General features: G+C 39.1%; 1 protein-coding gene across 2 annotated transcripts in view; it reads left to right on the top strand.

The window, feature by feature from the left end:
* LOC100937994 (uncharacterized) overlaps positions 1–7,510 on the top strand; it is a 123,902-nt gene extending 116,392 nt beyond the window's left edge. The window contains exon 3 of one of the 2 annotated variants that reach the window (XR_008525493.2): positions 6,468–6,942. Coding sequence is in view for 1 of the 2 variants with exons in the window: in XM_024247049.3 (XP_024102817.1) it covers positions 6,468–6,522 (55 nt within the window). In the remaining variant the exon portion in view is untranslated. Of the gene's footprint in view, positions 1–6,467 lie in introns of both variants that reach the window. The other variant, XM_024247049.3, reaches the window with a different exon arrangement.
* The last annotated feature ends 13,596 nt before the right edge of the window (positions 7,511–21,106 follow it).

Genomic DNA, 21,106 nt, shown 5'->3' with positions numbered 1-21,106 from the left:
TCAATTCCTTTGGATATATGCCCAAAAGCAGAATGCTGAATCATGTGGTAATTCTATTTTATGTTTTCTGAGGAACCTCCATACTGTTTTCCATAATGGCTATATTAATTTACATTCCTACCACCAGTTATGCCAGTCTTTTTTATTCTATTTATTTTGAGTGGGTGTGACAAGGTGTCCCATTATAGTTTGTACTTTATATTTATTTAATGATTAATGATTTTGAGCACCTTTTCATGTTCTCATTCCCTATTTGCATATCTTCTTTTGTGTAGTATCTGGTCAAACTTTTGTCTTTTAAAAATGGATTTATGGGCTGGGTATGGTGGCCATGCCTGTAATCCCAACACTTTGGGAGGTCCAAGTGGGAGGATCTCTTAGAGCCAGGAATTTGAGACAAGCTTGAGCAATCAAGAGTCTGTATATGCCTAAATAAATAAATAAATAAATAACCGGTCATGTACCTGTAGTCCCAGCTATTTGGGAGGCTAAGGTGGGAGAATCACTTGAGCCCAGGAGTTTGAGGCTGCAGTGAGCTATGATGGCACCACTGCATTCCTGCGTGGATGACAGAGAGAGCCTGTCTTCTGAAAAAGAAGAAGAAAAGAAAAACAAACAAAAAAATCCCAATGGATTTATATATCTTTTCATTGACTTTATGAATACTTTATATATTATAGACACAAACTCTAAATTAGAAATATTTATGCGAATAGTCTCTCCCAGTCTATGTCTATGGCTTTTTCTCATGTGAGTAAAGTATAGGAGAAGTCGCTGCAAAGACTGAGAGAAGCGTTGATTTAGCTGGGAGTTTGAGGATCATGGATGGCTGTGGAAGTCTGCAAGAGATGAGGGAGGGTAAGGACTATAGATCAGAAATTAAGGGCAGTGATTTCTAAGGTGACCCTTTGGTTCACTGGCCAGACATCTGCAATGGCTCCCTATCAGAGAAGTAGGGAGAATGGGTTAGTGTAGAGTTGGGTATTGAAAAGGGCGACAAAGTAATAGGACAGGTGGTGGAATCTCAGATGTCAGAAAGACCACCACAGAAATGGGCAGACGTAAGTCTATCCTGAGAAGGAAGGAATTCAGGGTCAGAGGACGGCTGATGGAATGGAAGAATATGGAGCTCCTGAAAACAAATGTGTTAAATGGTGGTAGAATTGTCTGATTGTGGGCAATGATATGACTGAAACACCATTTCTTTTTCCATAGGAATTTTTATGTAGGTATGGCTGACCTAGACCTAGTCTAAGATTGTGGACATTTTAACTATCAGAAGAACGATTAGAAATTGATTTTTGGAACCATACCAGAGAAGTTGTTCTAGAGTCCTATGAACTCCAAGTTTCTCTATACTCTCTCATACATAGGTCCAGCAATTTTACAAAATTTAATCAACTGTGCTGTCTTAAAAGTAATTACTTCCTACTGATAAGCTAGTTCCTCTCCTTTGGAAAAATGCTTTCTCAATGGTAACTGTTTTACATTTGGCATGGCTTGCATATTACATTTACTTTTGCCTAGAAGCACAGCTCTAGATATCTTGTAGAAGATGAGATACCAAAAAATAGAGGAAGAAAGGCAGAGAGAAAGCAAGACATCTGGCATCCCGAAGGGGCTCTGAAGGAACAACATATCTCATATGAGCTACCAGAGTATTGAGAAGGCTCATTTCTAAACTTTGGTCTCTCTCATATTCCTCATGTCTTCATGTCTTAACTAAAATTTGACAGTAGTCACTGAGCAAATTTCATCATTTGAAATTTGATGCAGATTCTAATTTTCCCTCAGGTTTGCTGTAAATACACCCAATATTCTGCCAAAACACAGTCTCTTGTGGAGATAAATTTAATAAGAAGAAAGAGAAAGGAGGAAATTGAACTTACTCTAGCTTTGGCTTGATTTGCAGTAGACCTCTGAGTCTGATCATTCTTTAATACTAGTTGACTAAGTCAATTCACTACAAAAAGTTAATAATATAATACTTCTGAATCAGTGTTTGACATAATAACTATAACCCAATTGATTACTTGGTTAAATATTTTCACACCTCAGTCAATGGCTATTGCCACATTTTCCATCCTATTTTCTGCTTGGCCTAGGACAAGTGGCTTGTCAGTTGCATCTGATTTTAGACTTTTAGAATCCTTCTGGAGTGTATTATTATCATCTATTATTATCTATCTGTTTTCTATTATTATCCTCTAGAGTCTATTATTATCCCTCCAGCTTCAATTATTCTTCTTTTAAATTGTTTCAGGCCAATGAGCAAGTCTCCTAATCTCCGGGGAAGGGCATGTTCTTGTGACCTAATTCAGAACTCAGTAAATTGTACTGTTCAATTTAATAACGTTGTAGGAGAATGCGTGGTATAAAAAGCACTGCCCTCAAGGCTGTAAGCATCTAGTTGGGACAAGACATGTGTGTGAAAAAATAGCTAACACAGTAGTTATTAAGTGCCTAATATAAGTACTTGACAATATATGCTGTAAGAATTCAGAAGCAGGAGAAATCAGTGTAGTCTGGAACACTCAGGAAAAATTTTATGAAGGGTTAGAGACTGGAGGATAAATATGATACCAAGAGAAAGATAAAAGTGGGGAGGGCAGGCCAGGTTGAAGGCACGGTACGAGTGAGGCATTGAGGTGGAAAGGCTCATGGGTACTTGGGAAATGATGGTTAGTAGAGAATGGTTAGAGAGCAAGCTTTCAGTTCAGAAATGGGAGATAAGTTTGGAAATCTGGGGTGGAATAAACAGTGGCAAATCTTGAATATAACTGGTCCAAGGAACTTGGAATTTGTTGTGTGGGATGTAGGAGGCTATGTTTAAGCAGGAGAGAAACATGATAAATTTAAACCTACTTTCTATTTGGTTCTCTATAGAAAAAGGATCGTTAGCTTCTGTCTTCCATATATTAAAATTTTAATGTACTAGATGCTAATTATTAAATTATGTTCTTCTCTTCCTGGAACTAGATGCATCTGGGAATCCATCTCCCATTCTTTTAAAGATATTCACCTGCACTTTTCCAGATATTTTAACCACAATTCAGTTCCTTGAAAAAACACTATAGCCTTTGTTTTTCTGTCAGAGAATTTCAGCTAAGAGCATCTGACTCAACTGTCAGTGATTAAGATGGCTCAACAAGTCAGTGTCTGTGAAGCATGAACATGGACTCCTAATGCTCCACATTTAGTTTTCCTTTATTATTTTCCTATAGAAAACATTTTTAGATTTAACAAACTTTATCAGAACATGACAAGTCAGTTTTCTTTTGGTGCTGTAAAATGTCTTTCAGAGAGATGATACTAGTAAAACTCAGATGGCCCTATTGAGAACTGCTTGTGTCTCAGAAGCAGTTGAAAATTGTCTGACAGTGAGTTTTGATAGAAAGAAGCAGGGCAGTGCAAACAACTACATACACTCTTTGGGACCTGCTATTTTTCTGAGTGACTTCACATTGGGAGTCCTAGAGATAAGCAACCACTTGGTCTCTGCTGAAGAAAGATTCCCTTTTATTTTGACCAACCCTATACAAACCAGGTCACTGCATATTGTATTCATGGCTTCACAAAGCCCTGCTTTCATTCTGATTGGAGGCTGATCTCTATTCAGGACCTTTGTTGTTGATGGCTACCAAATAAAAGGAAAGGGATCTGATGTTGGCCAGGCCAGGATGGGCAGAACTGTGAAGCGGAAGTTTCTTAGTCCCAAAATGGGGCATTCATCTGGCCCAGGCAGTGCCACTTGCTCACTTGTTTCCTAGTTTCCCCTAGCTTTAGATCCCTGAAAAATGTTAATCTTACTGTGTTAGTCAGGGCATGACCCACTTGTGTAATCTTGTGAGATTAAATCTCCGGGATTTAAAGTACTATGCTATGTAACGGAGGCAGTATATTTGAACAGTTGGCCTTTTCTTGCAGGAAAAATTTTATTATGCAAGGAGCCACCTTTTTGCATGTATAATTTGTTTGTCTCTAGAATTTTAGAGCCGACTGGGATTTTACAGATTATTTAATTCAGTTATCCCATTTTACAAATGAGGAAATTAAGGTTCAGAGATATCAACCAATATGGTGACCAACCAATTATGCTGGTTTGCTCTGAGCTAAGTAAGAGGTTTCCTGGGATGCAGCACTTCCAGTGCTACAACTGGAAAAGTCCCAGGCAACTGGGAATAAGTTGGTCACCCCAGCAACCAATTACCTAACTCAAAGTTTCACAGCAGTTACTGACACATTGCAAACTAAAACACATGCTGACTTCTAGCACAAAGCCTTTCTTAGGACAGCATAATACAATCAAAATAGTTTCTCATTCATGAGCCACATATTAAGACTCTGGAATACTATAATGGTCAGGTCGACTTTATGTTCTAGATATTTATGAAAGTTTTCTCTGACTTCTGATTTAGGCCATCTTATCCCTAAGAACTCAGCATTAGTACATATATTTTTAATCTAATTTAAATTTAATAAGGATGGCAGGCTATTTCTGTCTTTATTGAAAGGAGAAAAAAATCAATGCAGTGTATTAAGGATAGCCAAAGAGAGTATTTGTTTTGGATATTAGTTTAGGACCATAGTTACTAGATCTCAAACATAAGAGGCTTCAGTTAAAGGCAAGAGACAATGGATAGGAATTCTGTATTAATAAAAATTGGGAAGCAGTGAAGTCAATTGATACACGTAGCTTTCAAATTGCATCATTACTTTACAGGTACAACCTGGGCAAAACATTGTGACTCCTTGTGAAAAGGGTGAAATGCTTAAAAACCTAGGTTGACAAAAATTGCTGAACTTACCCTAAGTAACAAACCCTCTTTTATCTTCTTCTTAAATATTGGTGAGTCACTGGATTCCTCTTGATCATGGTTTTCTTCATACGCTACATGCTGTTTGGGGGGCAAACTGGACCATGAGTTCAACTGTTTATGACAGAGTCAGGCAATGTGCTGCCTGCCTGCCACTGCACCTCTGGCTTAGGCCCATGGCATGTATTGCTGATTTGTCCTGGTACTCATTCCTGCCCATCCTTGACTTGGCCGCACAGTCCTTCTGAACATGTGTCTTCAATATGACACTACAAACTGATCCAAAGTGGCATATCCTTGGATCTGCCATTAATTAATCTTAGACCCAGATAAAACCCAAATTTAGGTATCTAATCCAGGCTTCCTCCAAGCTGCCTATCTGAATGTCTGAAGCCCATGTGCCATCTCTATCTGGATGACTTAGGGATAATTCTGTTTCAACATGTTCAAATGTGAACTCATCTTTACCCTCCAGATCTGCTTTTCTTCTGTTTTCCTTACTCCTGCCATTCAATTAGTCACCAAAGCCTATATTTTATTCACTATAAACACCTCTTGAATCCTTCTCATGCCTTCTATCCCTGCTGCCACTCCTTTATTTGGGCTCTTGCAAAGCCTGCTTGCTGGTATCTCTAACTTGATTCTCCTCTCTTCCTTCCCCATATCTACAAGAGGGATTGCTCCCAAAACCACAGATCTGACCATGGCCATTCCTTTCCTCAGAAATCCCTAGAACAGCTCCCCCTGGCCTTCAGAATAAATATAGTTCAGGCCTCATAATTCAGCTTATAAGATCCTGATTGTTCCTCTGTGCCTGTTTTTACAGAAGTGCTGACTTCTTCCCTGTTTTAATATTTGCTGAAGATTTGACTCACTTATTTGTCTTTTAAAAAGACAATATTGGTTTGTTTTATTAATCAAAGCTTTATTAATCTTTTAGTTTTCTATTTTATAGTTATCTTCTTTTATTCTTATTTGTATTTATTTTCCTTTATTAATCTTCTTAGTTGAAATGTAACTGCCCGAGTTTTCCTGCCCGCTGCACAAAGAAAGACCATGGCATTGTAGTAGAGAAATAGTTTAATAGACACGAGACCAGCCACACCATGTGGGAGATGGAGTTAGTACTCAAATCATTCTCCTCCAAAGCCTTTAGGTTAAAAGTATTTCAAAGGCATTTTGGGGGGAAAGGGTGAGGGTGGCTGGGCTTGCAGCTGATTGGTTGAGGCAGAGATGAATTCATAGGGGGTCGAAGCTGTCCTTCTGCTTGCTGAGCCACGTTTGGGTGGGGCCACGGGAGCAGGCTTTGGGGATCCCAAGTGGAGTCATGGGTGTCAGACATGCAAAGAAACTTGAAAAGATATCGCAAAAGGCCAATCTCAAGTAGTGGTGTTATTTGTAGGAGTAAATGGGGAAGTTGCATGTCTTAAAACCTCTGGAATACCGCCTAACAATCGTTCATGTCTGGACCTTAGCGGGATTCAGGCTCCTCTCCTTCCCCAAGCCTGATGGCTTTCCATGAGCTTTACAAAAGCATTTAGCTCCGATCTCTTTCACTGTCATAATTTTCTCACTGATAATGATTTTTGCAAAGGTGGTTTCACAAATACTTAGTTTTCAATTTTATTGTTCTCTTATAAATGTTTTTAGGAATGGATTTTCTTCCGTGTCGCTGACACGAACAGGAGACAGAAATACTGAGTAGAAGAGGGCGGTTCCCTGGCTAAGGCCCCACCCTCAAGCCTGGATACCCGCGGCCCTAAATGAGAAGAGGCATTTCTGTTTGGGGCCCAAAAAGTTGCCTTTTGACCCGCCACGCCCCCTGTCCTGCCCCCATATAAACCCAAACCCCAACCTCCAGAGCATACCAGCAGGTGAGGAGATAGGAGGCAAGCCGACTGACGGCAAAACAACAACAACGTAGCAGAGACAGAGAGAAGAGGAGGGACGTCTGGACACCGAGAGATGTTTGGCTGGGGGCAGTCAGAGCGGAGTCCAGCCCCTGGGAGGCCCAACTCCAGGGGAAGATCACCTTCCCACTTCATCCATCCCCACCCTTCCAGCTCCCCATCCATCCTGCTGAAAGCCATTTCCACCACTCAATAAAACCTCGCATTCATCCTTTAAGTCCGTGTGTGACCCGATTTTTCCTGGATTCTGGAAAAGAGCTCAGAATACAGAAAGCTGTCCTCTGGTCCTTTGCCCTTGTGAAAAAGCAGAAGGTCCATTGAGCTGGTTAACACTCCAGCCATCTGTGGTGGCCAAGCTGAAAGAGCTTTGTAACACTGGGGTTGCAGGCACCCACCTCTAGACGCTACCGCAGGGCCAGAGCCCAAAGCCCTCACCCCGGCCTCTGCACTTGCCCATCTGCGTGCTCCACCTCTCGCAAGGGGTTTCAGCAGAGGGGGCTACTGAACAGGTGAGCCACACCCCGTCGCACGCCCTGCAAGGGGAATCAGGGAACTCTTCCGTTTCATTGCTTTGACCACATCCTATAAATCTTGTTCTCCTTGTCTTTCAGCTCCAATTTGTTTATACAGTTTTTACTTTTGACTTTACTTATGATTTATTATAGAAAGATGTTTAACAATTTTCAAGCAAATGGAATAATTTTTGCTCCCCTTTCGTTGTTAATTTATTATTCATTGGAGTTAGAAAATTATTGCTAAAATAAATTCTGCATTTTGCAATTTATCAAGAGCATGTGTGTGAATGTGTGTGTTTGGGTAGGCATAGGTATGTGGTCAATTTTTGTAAATATTCTATGGATCTTAAGAAGAATGTATATATTCTCTTACTGTGGAGTATACTGTTCTCTTAATGTGTATTAGGTAAAATGTATTTTTATATATATATAAAATCTTTTAGAAAAGTTTTCTTTTTTTTAATGGTACCTTTTCTGAGTAAGGACACGCTCCCCAAATCTTTACCTTGTTCTTATCTTTTAGTGAGAGTTTGGCTAGGTATAGAATTCTAGATTCAAAATGGCCTTTCCCCAGTATTGTAATGATATTGTCCCTTTGTTTTCTAGCAACTGTATTTGCAGATAAGAAGTTCAATGTTAATCTGATTCTGTTTCCTATTGGTATATCCTTTGTTTCTATGAAGTATTTTAGGATAGTCTCTTTATTGTTTGTTTCCAAAAATTTCATCAAGATAAGCCTAGTGGGTTTTGTTTTTGTTTTTAATTTGCGGTTTTTCATCTGAAGGATGAGGATATTTTACTCTATTATTATTTTTATTTCTTCTCCTTCATCCCCTCTCTTCTGTTTTTTAGAATGCCTAATAAGTGGATGAATATTCTTCTGGGTCTCTTCCTCATTTTCTTTAGGTTTTCCCCTACATTTTTCACTTCTTTGTCCTTCTGGACTACATAGTAGGAGAATCACTTGGCTCTATTTTCTGCCTATTTGACTCTTTAGCTGTGTACATTTTTCTATTTGAGCCGCCAATAGATGGTGATCATATTTTTTACTTTGGAGATCTCCCTTGTTGCTTTTTCACTACAATATATTATTTTCTTTTGAACACAGTATCTCTTCAAACCAATCTGAGGAAATTATTCTTATTTTGAAAGTTTTATTTAATTTCTTGTGTTTATATTCCTTTGTAGTTTTCTTTCATTTTCTTGGATTTGGTATTTCCCCAGGGGTTAATTTTTCTACTTGTTGAGTTTAGAACTTTGTTGTTGTTATTGTTATTATAGTTGATATATTTATGGTTGATTTTCCTCAAATATTTAGATATTCTGGTTATCTGTTCTTAGCTGTAGATGTGAATCCTAGCCTGAATGAAAATCACTGCTCTTAGGCTGGGTGTGGTGGCTTATCACTGTAATCCCAGCACCTTGGGAGGTCGAGGCGGGTGGATCACCTGAGGACAGGAGTTCAAGATCAGCCTGGCCAACATGGGGAAACCCCATCTCTACTAAAAATACAAAAAATTAGCGAAGGATGGTGGTGTGCACCTGTAATCCCAGCTACTCAGGAGGCTGAGGCAGGAGAATCGCTTGAACCCGGGAGGTGGAGATTGGAGTGAGCCAAGATCGCGCCATTGCACTCCAGCCTGGGTGACAGAGCAAGACTCTGTCTCAAAAATTAAAAAAAAATTCACTGCTTATGTGACACAGAAACAGGTTCTGATTATAGGAGCCCTGGGAGCTTATGTAGGGAAAGTATGAATGAGATCACTAATGCCAAGAGCTCCAGTCCCTCACAGTAACCATAGGTTGTAGTACTGCTCTACTTCTCCAGCCTCAGCTACTCTGGAATTTTCTATGCCCCAACTTTCACTTTAAAGAGGTGTTCTCATGGCTTGAATCTGGAGTCTGTAGCTCTAAGAAGTAGCCACTCTCTGCATGACATCAGGGACATGGGTGGACACTGATGTAAATGTTTTGAAATCCTTTAATTAGTCACCTTACTAACGGTCTTCATCCTGCTCTTTCCCCTAGTTCCCACTGGTTCTGCTCTTTCGATTATTTTGGGGCACAGTTGGGAAAACACACTCTGTTTGACCTTCTGTTTCTTCTATATGAGATTGTGACTTCCTCAGCTTTCTTAGTTTCCACTTTCAATCTAGTCTGAATGACTCCATATCCTCTAGAAATTTGATTGGTGGCGTCACTTTCAAATTTCCCACTCTATTACGGATTCACTTTTTATGTGTAAGTATATGTGGCTTTCTGTCATCTTAATGGGATTTCTTTCCCCCACAGTAAACTTTTGTATTCAGTTAGCCAATGTGAACCGGAAAGCCAACTCTTTGTTTAGGACTTCAATATATAACCAGGACTTTTCCTTTTTATTGTTCCCTCTGTTGAAGGATTTAGAACAGATGTCTCAAATCAGGTCAGAAGTATACTGAGCTATGCCCCAAACATGCTTTTTTCTGCTTCATGATTAGAGTCTCTTGCTGAGGCACATGTCAGATGTCTTCTACTTCAAGGTAAGAACTTGGGGACCACCTTTATCTCAAAGGCTCAAACTTTGAGCATGTTTCTCAAAATCCACTTTACATTTATCTCAGGAAGTATCAGAACCTTTATACAACAAGAACTCCTGGTTATCTTTTCATCCCAGAGTCTCCAAGGATATACACATTAAGTCCCCTCAAATTCACTCATGTTTGTCTAACATTTCTCACCTTATCTAGACTTTTACACTGGTATTTCATTTGAGCCTTTTGATAATTTTCTTGTAGTTATAGAATATTATCCTCATTTGACACATGAGGAAATTGATTCAGACAGGTTCTTTGCCAAGTTATACAAATACAAAATGGAAAAGCCAGTTCATAAGCCCCAAAATTCTTTTTCTGGGTACAGTGTTTTGCTTCTATACCTCCTGTGGACTGCGGTATAGAAAGAAAGCTGAGGTGAGATCAATATCCTTAGACCAAGATTGGTTTTAAATCTAGATATGTATCCTTGAGGCTAGACAGTAATTGAACTAGACTCTGGGAATTTGATTCAATATTTACTGAGAAGAGTATGTCTGCCGATGACAGATTAAGTTTTTATATTATTTTAAAAAGTCATAGAATTAGCTACTCCTTAAAGAAGCTCCCCTGAGAAAAACATAGAAATTTCATGAATTATTTCTTTAAGATGCTTGGTGACCTGTATTAACTCCATTTTTCTGTCCAGGTTCACTTTATTGTGTGTATCAGTTATTTATTGCTGTTTAACAGGCCCCTTCCATGCCCCAAGCTTAGTAGCTTAACACAGCTGCCATTTATTATTGCTCCCAAATTTACCAGTCAGCCGGGTAGTTCTGCTGATCCAGCCAGGCTTGGCTAATCTCTGCTGGGCTCACTCATGTGTCTGTGGTCAGCTTGAGGATTGACTGGAGGCTAGCTGTTATATTCATGTGTTTGGTCATTGGCTGGCTTGCTACTGGCCAGGATGATGCCTCTTATCCAGCAGGACAACCCAGCTTTATTCATGTGGTGGCCTCCAAGCTGCAAGAGAGCAAGTGGAAGCAAGCCTTTTGAGCTCTAAGATTAGAAGTGGTACAATGTCACTTCTGCATTTTGTTGGTCGAAATAATTCGTAAAGCCAGTCCAGGTACAAAGAGTAGTGAGGGAGTTGCAAAGTCATATTGAAAGGGTCGTGCATACAGAAAGAAGAATTGCCATCTTTTTGCAAACAATCTATCATACCTGGCCTTTGTACACATGCCTCAGTTGCTATGAGTGTTGACTGCCAAAGGGTCACAGATGCCTCTGGCTATGAACTGACTTGTGTCACCTCAAAGTTTGTATGGTGAATCCCTAATCCCCAAATTTACTGTATCTGGATATAGAGTTTTCAGGAGGTAATTAAGGTTAAATGAGATCATAGAGGTTGGGTCCTAACCCAATAAGGCTGTGAGTTTATATGGAGAGAAAGAGAATTTTTTTTCTTTCTCTCTCTGCCATGTGAGGACACAGCAAGAAGGCAGCAACCTGCCAGCCAGGAATTGGGCCCTCATAAGAAACCACCTGTGCTGGACCTTGATCTGGGGCTTCTATTCTCAGAACCGTGAGGAAATAGAGCCACCCAGTGTGTGCTATTTTGCTATGGCAGCCCAAGCTAACAAATACACCTCTCCACTTTTGAAGAATTACCCTGTGCTGAAGGGGACTGCCTTGCCCTAGAGATTATGCCCTCATCTTTCATGTGGGAGGAAGGAGGTGCAGCTCACAGCAAATGGCTCATGGATGTGGGAGTATAAAAGGCTGATCCTCAATAGGCAACAACGCTGTATGATTTAAGCCCCAGAGCCTTCCTATGGATCAAGGCAAGGCTAGGTTTTGTCTGAGACCACATCCTTGCTCTTTTATCCCTCTCTAGTCTTACTTTCATCTCCCTGTTACAGGTTTTTCCTGATGAGGACTCTCTCAGTAATTCATAGGCATCCAATTCCCTGACTCAGGACCTATTTCTAGGGATCCCTACCAAGACAGATGTTTTATGATCATAGGATATTAAAAGACAGCACTTGTCATTAGTACATATTTATAAGCAGAGTTGCATATTTCAGCTTAGTTGTAGTCTCTGTGAAATTTGAAAATGCTATTCTACACTTTGATAAAAATAACAATGGTTATTAACATTTGCTGAGTGCTTACTAGGCTCTCTGCTGAGTATATAACATATGATCTCATTTAATCTTCACCATGACCATATGAGATAGCTACTGTTACTCACAGTTTTTATACTTTCAGTGTTTTCTAAATCAGTTTGTATCTGGGATTTTGGTCTATGATTCTTTGCTGTAACAACAAAAGACTTCTGGGCCTGCATAAAAATAGACTTTGGCACATGACATTCAGGAAACACCTGATAAGTGTCACAGACAAGACAAGTTGGCCTTTCTTCAACTTGAAAAATCAGGACTCTCTGGATTCATTATTGAACAGTATTGACAGGGAAACCTAATGGTCTATGGAACATTCCTGTTCAAAACCCTAAATCTTTTCGGTGAAGTTAGCTGCTAATTGTGGTGTGCTACTTTGGTGTTTCAAAGTGCTTTGCTAAATAACACATTTGTGGGTCTAGGCATGTCCATCTTAGTTTTTAAAAAGTTTTACCCTTTCAAGTTTCCACTAAGTAAGGTTCATTCATACAACAAACATGTCTTAAGTTTTCATCACTGCTTGTTAAGTAATTCTCTCTCTCTCAATCTCTCTTTCTATATATATGTGTGTGTGTGTGTGTGTATGTGTTGTGGGCATCACAGGAAGATAAAAAATGAGTCCATATCAACTGTTCAAGTCAGTGAATCCCTAATTTCAGCAGCTGCAGCAGGAAATAGGAAATCTTATAAAGGGAGGGTCAAGGAACAGGCATCAATTCTTTGTTAGTTGCATGGCAATGCTTTGTCTTTTTCAGTTTAGGTGGAAATGGCCTCTGGCTCCAAGGGAAAATCCAGAAAGGAAGACCAGATAATACTGTATTTGGCATGGTCCTGAGCCAGAAACCAAGGCTTAAAGGACTCTCCTCAATGTTACACAGCTAAGAAGTGGTGCAATCAGAAATTGAACATGGGTGCACCACTGCCAGCTGAAATAGCAGGAAATGAAAGAGTAAGCAATGTGATGGATGTAAAGGGTGCTTCCTGGAGAGCAGCTCATATGGTGCAAAGTTTCTTCTACAATGAAAGCAAACTCCAACAGGTGGCATTCCATGTAGCTTTCATGGAATTTATTAAGGGGATTGTAGCTGGACTTATAAAATTAAATCAGTTACCCAGAAGTAGAACAGCCATTTGAAGAGAAGGGGAGCTTGAGAGACAGACGGAATAATGAATGTGTCTCTGAGTCTGGTTGGTTTGAAATGTCTGCTAAAACTGATGAGAAAATGCTAAGAGGCTTAAACTTTGGAGTTTTGTAAAGAAAGGTTTCTCTGGAAAGTATATAATAAAGACATAATTCTTTCAGTGAAAGAAACAGAGCCTAATTTAACAGGAGACTGGGTACCTTGTTCTGCAAGGGACCAGAGATTGAAGACTGCCACTGGGCATTCTATGAATTCCCATGGAGTGGGGGTACTCACTGGCATTGAGCCCACATAGGAAGGATCCACATGGATAGCTTAAGTTCCCCAAAACCATTTGTTTTATCTAAAAGAGACACAGTCACCCCAGAGGCTTATGGGTGTGCAGTCTAGTCTCACTTTTAAAGGATTTTTACATATCCTTGTGTCTTTAAAGGCAAAACTAGCAACTGCTTTTTACATCTGTCCAAGCTAATCTTTCCCTGCTTTAAGCATGCAGACAGGAAATGCAGTTTGCCTCTATTACCTAACGTGCAGGAGGTATATAAAAGAGAGAAATAAGAAAAAAAAAAAAGTGAGAGCATAAGGTAAACGGATTGGATGAGATCAAAAAAGGAAAATAGGAGCCTGGTGAGCAATCCTTGGCAGGGTGCCCAGAGCAGCTTCAGGAGAGGGACAGAGCCCAGCAAGAGCATTTCCTGCTTTGGGTTAAAAAAATAAATTCAACTATCCTCTATGAGGTGGTCTATTTATCCTGTGCAGCATTAGGTCATTAATTTGAAAATTACAGGTAGTAATAAAAACAGCAGTTATTTTTTTAACACCTAGATGAATGGGCCTCTCCCTGCTTCACCTACTGCACACCTGGGTTATATTAATATTATCTGGTGTGTGGGTAGTTTCCCAGAAAGGTTCAGCCTGCATGAAAGCTTGAACAGCCTTGTTGCTTCTCTAAAACTTCTTATGTTTTCTATATACTTTTATTTCCCTCAGCCCATAATCTTCAATAGAAACTAAAGGATAATCACCATATAGGCTAGGAAGAAGCTTTTTTTCATAATCATAATAATTACTGGAATTAACAAAATCCTAAATTGTCTTCTGTCATAGCATACCTGAGTGGCTTCATGTTTTGCCTGCCTTTCGGTAGTCATCAGTTTCCCTCATCCACAGGACTTTGGAAGCTCCCTGAGTACTGCTTGCTATCATTCCACCTAGCCTTTCTTCAGGAAATGGATGAGTCTGGCTTTCTCTTTTCACATTGCCAGCTTGAAAAACCTTGGACTTAGGGGAATTTGCCTTAGATGTCTAGCTATGCGACTATAAACTCTTTCCCATGTCAAAGTTTCCTGATGCTTATACAACATATCAGACCATAGTCTTTGAACTCTGGGCAGGTGTATGGTTTTACAGTGCAATATTTTAAGAGAATTTGTTTTAATCTTCCAGCTAAGCCTCTTTATACAAACAGGGCTGCCAAGAGAACAAATGCAATTCACTTACAAGTTGTTTGTCTAGTTAACAGTAAGTACGCAAACCAGTTTCCTGTTCACACAAAGGATTTTCTTGTGTTTGAAATCTTTGACCAACATTACGTTGGCTCGGATTTTTACGGAGAATTCACAATGTTAATTATCTATAGTGCTCTGTGCACCAGGATGTGAGGTGACTTAGTAAGCAGCTGGTTAGTACCAAACAAGTATATTGCCTGAGTTTTTGAAAAGGACCTTTGTGTGCATAGTGGGGAGGCACCACAAAGGGCCCACATGGAAACTGAGGTTCAGCATGCAGTGAAAGGTATCAGGAAGTTGGAAGACAGCATAGAGGAAGGGAAAAGGAAAGCTTTATTGTAAGGATAAAACTAAGACAAGGGATTACAAATCATTAATTTTTTCTCAGGGTTTTTGTTCAAGGTTTTCCTCTTAATGCTTCTTTGCTCGCATGTGTTTCTTCCTTTTTCTTTAAGAAAAATGAAGGCATTCACATCAATAAGCATTTTCAAAGAGACTCTTGAGTCTTGAGTCTTAATGCAATAGGACTGCATTATCATTAAAAGACAAATTGTATGCAGCATCAGTAACAGAAGCCCAGCAGCCAGAGCCATATGGGGGCATTGCTAATATGCACGGTACAACACAGATACTTAACTGTAGGCGCATAACCTCCCCCAACCCATGTATGCATTTATGTACTTTATTCTCATTGCCAAGCTCTTTAAATCTTTTCTCTTCACTTACTTACCTAAGGCTGTTTCCCTTCAGCCCAGAGAAGTTAGACATAACTTGCACATTGCCCTGGGGAAAGAAAGATGCTATGCAACTGGAATAACAAAGGTAGCATAGTCTTGATTCTTAAGTTCAAAACTGCTGGTTTAGAAGGAATACAGAAAAAAATCAGAAGCATCCTTATAGAACTAGTTTCTCTTATGGTCAAATCTGGGAAATGGGAATATGATGGAACCCTTTCTGCGTGTGCATTTTGGAAAATAGAGTGAAGCTTATAACCATGGTTTGAACTAGGCAATAGCAATTCTCAGGGAAATGATCCCTTCTCCCATGCCACCCTGATATGGCAGCTGATAGGTATAGACGAGAACTGGTGGCACAGTGGATCTAGGCAGGAGAGGGCCAGAAAGAGTCTCCTCAGTTTTATGTGCTCTTGAAGTTGTGGGCAAAGGCATGTGAAAAGTTCCCCAAGCCCCTAGAGCAGGTCACTGATCCAAACTGAGGAGAACCACTGTGCTACATAGGTCTTGTTGTGGCAGGAATGAGATGTTGCATTGTTAGCAGGGGGTTGAAGCTACCTGCTAGCAGATGGATGCCAAGATGCTACATGGGAGCCAGGCCAAGGTCTGCAGCTCCTCCAGCCACCATGGGAATAAGCACCACACTTTGTCTCTGGCCAGGACCAGATAGGATGAGTCACACCTGGAGCAGGAGGCCAGCATGGGCCTGACACAGATATGGACACCTGCTGCCCACTGCTGCAGGGGTGCCATCTGCTTACATTCTCTCACAGCTTATTAGTGTCAACCCCAGGAGGAGGCTACATAAAAACAATTCGTAACAGGCTGAGTTTTTTTTTCTACTAAATTTTATATTTGAGATAATCGTCGATTCACTTGCAGTAAGAAATAATACAGAGAGATCCGGGTACCATTTACCCAGTATTCCCTAGTGGTAACAGTTTACAAAACAATGTAAACCACAGCCAGGATATTGTCAAGGTATAGAACATTTCCGTCAACAGAAGGAACTTCATGTTGCCCTTTTTTTTTTTTTCCAGATGGAATCTTGCTCTGTTGCTCAGGCTGGAGTGCAGTGGCGTGACCTTGGCTCACTGCAACCTCACCTCTCGGGTTCAAGCGATTCTGCCTCAGCCTCTCGAGTAGCTGGGACTACAGGTACATGCCACCATGTCCAGCTAATTTTTGTATTTTTAGTACAGACGTGGTTTCACCATATTGGCCAGGCTGGTCTCGAACTCCTGACCTCATGATCCACCTGCCTCAGCCTCTCAAAGTGCTGGGATTACAGGCATGAGCCACCGCGCCTGGCCCATGTTGCCCTTTTATAAACATACCTGCTTCCCTCTCCAGCACTTACAGGTGGCAACCCCTAATCTGTCCTCTATTTCTATAATTTTGCTTTTCTGAGAAAGTCTTTATTTCTTCTTCACTTTTGAAGAATAATTTTGCTGATATAAAATTCTAGGTTGGTGATTTTCCTTGTTCCTCTATAGGTAAGGTATTTTTTCCTCCTGTGTCCTTATTCAAGACTTTCTCTTTGTCTCTGCATTTTTTCACTTCAATATAATATGCATAAATATGTGTGGGTTATTTATTGATTTTTTAATTTATTATTCTGCTTGGAATACTCTGAGCTTCTTGGATGTGTGATTTGATAACTACATTCACTTTGGAAAGTTCTCCACATTACTTCAAATATTTTAAGAGTGTCTAGCTATTCTAGTACCTTTGCCTTCACATATAGATTTTAGAATAATCTTTTAAATAGGTAAAAAAAAAATGGCTGGGATTTGACTGGAATTGTATTGAACCTGTATATTAATTTGGGGAGAGTGTCACTATATTGAGTCTACTAATCTATAAAGACAGTATTTATCTCCATTTATTTAGACCTTCTTTGATTTTTTAAATTAGCATTTGACAATTTTCACGCTACAAGTCCTCTGTGTTTTGTTAGATTTACACCTAAGACATTTTTGTAAAAAGTGATTATAATGATAATGCATTTTTTATTTTGGTGTTTTTAATTACATGTTCATTGCTACTATATAAAAATACAGTTAATTGTTGTATTTTTATCTTGTATCCCGAGACCTTGCTGAACTCATTTATTAGTCCTAGAAGGCTTGTTTTTTTTGGTTTTGTTTTGTTTTTGTTTTTGTTTTTGATACTTGGGATTTTCTACAACTTTTCAAAGAGGGACAGTTTTATTTCTTCTTTTCCAACCTGTATTCCTTTTCCTTTCTTTTCTTGCCTTATTGCACTGGCTGTGATTTCCAGCATTATGTTGAATAAGAATGGTGAGACTGGAAATTCTTGCTTTGTTCCCAATCTTAGAAGGAAAGCAATTGGTCTTTCATTATTGAGTATAATGATACTTATAAGTTTTTTTTATAAATGCTCTCCATAAAGAGAGTAAGTACTTTGTAAGAGAATAAGTTGATTAAGTTTCCTTCTATCTCTATTTGTCTGAGAGTTCTTAGTTATAGATACTGAATTTTGTCAAGTGTTTTTATCAATTGATATGGTCATGTAATTTTTTTAGCCTGTTAAAATGGTAGATTACACTGATTGAATTTAGCATATTGCACCAGACTTGTATCTCTGGAATAAACTCCACTTGGTCATGGTCTATAATTATTCTTCATTATTGTTGAATACCATATGTTTTTATTTTACAGAATTTTTTGAGCCTATATTTTGAGCTATATTGGCCTTAATGTTCTTTGTCTGGTTTTGTTATCAAGGCAATACTAGCTTTATATAATAAATTGAAAAGTGTTCCCTCCTTGAGATGGTTAATTTCATGTGTCAATTTGACAAGCCTAGCCTACGGTAACCAGATATTTGGTCAAACATTATTCTAGATGTTTTTATGAATGTACTCTTTAGACGATAGTAGCATGTAAATCTGCAGACATCAGGTAAAGCAGATTACCCTCCATAATATGAGTGAACCTCATCCAACCCCCTATGAAGGAGGAGAATTCTATCAGCAGACTACCTTTGGACACAAACTGCAACATCGACTCTTCCCTGGGTCTGTAATATGCTGGCCTACCTTACAGATTTTGGGTTTGCCAACCTCTGCAACCATATCAGTCAATTCCTTAAAATAAATTCCCTCTGTCTTTCTATAGTAGATATACACACACATATATATATGGGCCTGGAGATTTCTTTTCTTGAGATCTCAAATGATTAAACCAGTTTCCTTAATATTTATAGGTCTACTCAGATGGTCTGTTTCATTATTGGCTGAGTTGTGGTAATTCATATTTTTTGAGGAATTGGTCCATTTCATCTAAATTGTCAAATTTAGATTTATAGACTTGTTTCTAGTATTCTCATATTATCCTTTGGTGTTCATACTGATATCCCCTGTTACTGATATTGCATATTGTGTCTTCTTTCTTGTCAGTCTTGTGGAAGTTGTCAATTATATTGATTTTTTTAAAAATCCTAGGTCTTTTTTTCATTGATTTTCTTTATTGTTTTATTGTTTTCTATTTAATTGACTTCTCTTCTTTTTATTATTTCATACCATCTGCTTGCTTTGGGTTGATTTTGCTCCTCTTTTTCTAGTTTCTTTAGAAGAAACCTTAACTATTGATTTGAGACTTTTCCTCATTTATAATATTTACATTTGAGGCTATAAACTTCTATTCAGCACTGCTATAGAAATGTCCCACAAATTTTAATAGTAGTATTTTCATTTTCATTTAGCTCAATGTACTTTTAAAATTTTTCTTGGGACTTCTTTATCCCATGGCTTACGTATATTGTTTAGCTTCCAAGTTGGAGATTTTCCTATTATTGTTCTTTAATTGATTTCTAGTTTAATCCCATAGTGGTCAGAGAACACTATCTATATGATTTCAGTTCTTTTAAATTTTTTGCGATTGTTTTATGGCCCAAAATATGGTTTATCTTGGTATATGTTCCATGGGCACATAAGAAGAATGTGTATTATGGCCGGGTGCAGTGGCTCACGCCTGTAATCCCAGCACTTTGGGAGGCCGAGATAGGTGGATCATGAGGTCAAAAGATCAAGACCATCCTGGCCAACATGGTGAAACCTGCCTCTACTAAAACTACAAAAATTAGCTGGGTGTGGTGGCGTGCGCCTCTATTCCCAGCTACTCAGGAGGCTGAGGCAAGAGAATCGCTTGAATCCGGGAGGCGGAGGTTGCAGTGAGCTGAGATCGTGCCACTGCACTCCAACCTGGGCGACAGAGCGAGGCCCCTTGTCAAAAAAAAAAAAAAAAAAGAAGAATGTGTATTCTTCTTTAGTTGAGTGGAGTGTTCTATAAACGTTGATTAGATTCTAGTGATTAATAGTGCCATTAAGTTCTATATCCTTGCTGATTTTCTGTCTAGTTGTTCCTTCAATTGTTGAAAGAGGGGTGTTGAAATCTTCAGCTATAATTTTGGATTTGTTTATTTTTCCTTTTAGTTTGATCAGATTTCGTTTCACGTGTTTTGCAGGTCTGTTTGGTGTATATACATTCAGCATTGCTACGTCTTGTTGGTCGATTGACTTTTTTAAAATCATAGTATAATGTTCCTCTCTCATGCTAGTGATTTTGATTCCTCTGAAGCCTATTTTATCTCTTGTTAATAGAGCCACCCTTGCTTTCCTTTGATCACTGTTTGCATAATGCATGTCTTTTTATTTAAAAAATTTTAATCAGTCTATGTTGTTATTTTTGAAATGAGTTTCTTAAAACTATATATTGAACATTATATAGTTTGATATATAGTTTTGTCTAGTCTACCATTATCTATGTTTTAATCTGTGTATTTAGGCCATTTACATTTACATGTAACCACTGCTATTACAGGGTTTAAGTCTCCATTTTGTTTCTTATTTTCTGTTTGCTCTTCTTTTTCTCTGTTTTCTTTTTTCTGTCTTTTTTTGTGTTATTTGAATATTTTTTTAATTCAATTTTGATTCACTATACCATTTTTAAAGTGTATTTCTTTGTATAGCTTTTGTTAAGTGATTACTTTAGGTATTACATTCTATACTCACAACTTATTAAAATCTACTGTTGGCCAAGCATGGTGGCTCATACCTGCAATGCCAGCATTTTTGGAGGCCAAGCAGGTGGATAGTTTGAGCCTGGGAGTTTGAGAGCAGCCTAGGCAACATACTGAGACCCTGTCTCTACAATAAATTAAAACAAAACAAAACAAAATGCCAGGAGCACTGGTACACACCTGTAGTCCCAGCTACTTGGGAGACTGAGGTGGGAGGATGCCTTGAGCCCAGGAGATCGAGGCTGCAGTGAGCCGTGATTGAACAACTGCACTCCAGCCCGGATGACAGAGTGATACCCATTCTCAAAGAAAAAAAAAAATCTACCACTGGAGATGAAAAAGTATTGCAAGATTTCAAATTTTTGTTTTTGTCCTTACAACCTTCACCTCCTGGGCCTAAGTGATCTTCCCACCTCAGTCTCCCAAGTAGCTGGGACAACAGGTACACATCTGGCTAATTTTTGTATTTTTTGTTGCGATGGGGTTTTACCATGTTGCCCAGGCTGGTCTCAAATTCCTGGGCTCAAGCGATCTGCCCACCTCGGCTTCCCACAGTGCTGAGATTACAGGTATGAGCCACTGTGCCTGGCCCTCAATGAATTTTTAATGTTAGTTCCTTAATCATGTGTGGATTATTTTCAGGCTGAAAGGTGTATCAGTGCCGTTTTATTATCTAACCCACTGTGATTCTGTAGAACTCTTTCAAAGAAATGGAACAGAATGAAGACTCTTATAAAA

This window comes from Pongo abelii, chromosome 4 (assembly GCF_028885655.2).
Source record: "Pongo abelii isolate AG06213 chromosome 4, NHGRI_mPonAbe1-v2.0_pri, whole genome shotgun sequence".
Classification (NCBI taxonomy): Eukaryota; Metazoa; Chordata; class Mammalia; order Primates; family Hominidae; genus Pongo; species Pongo abelii.
This window is presented reverse-complemented; position numbering and strand designations above follow the sequence as displayed.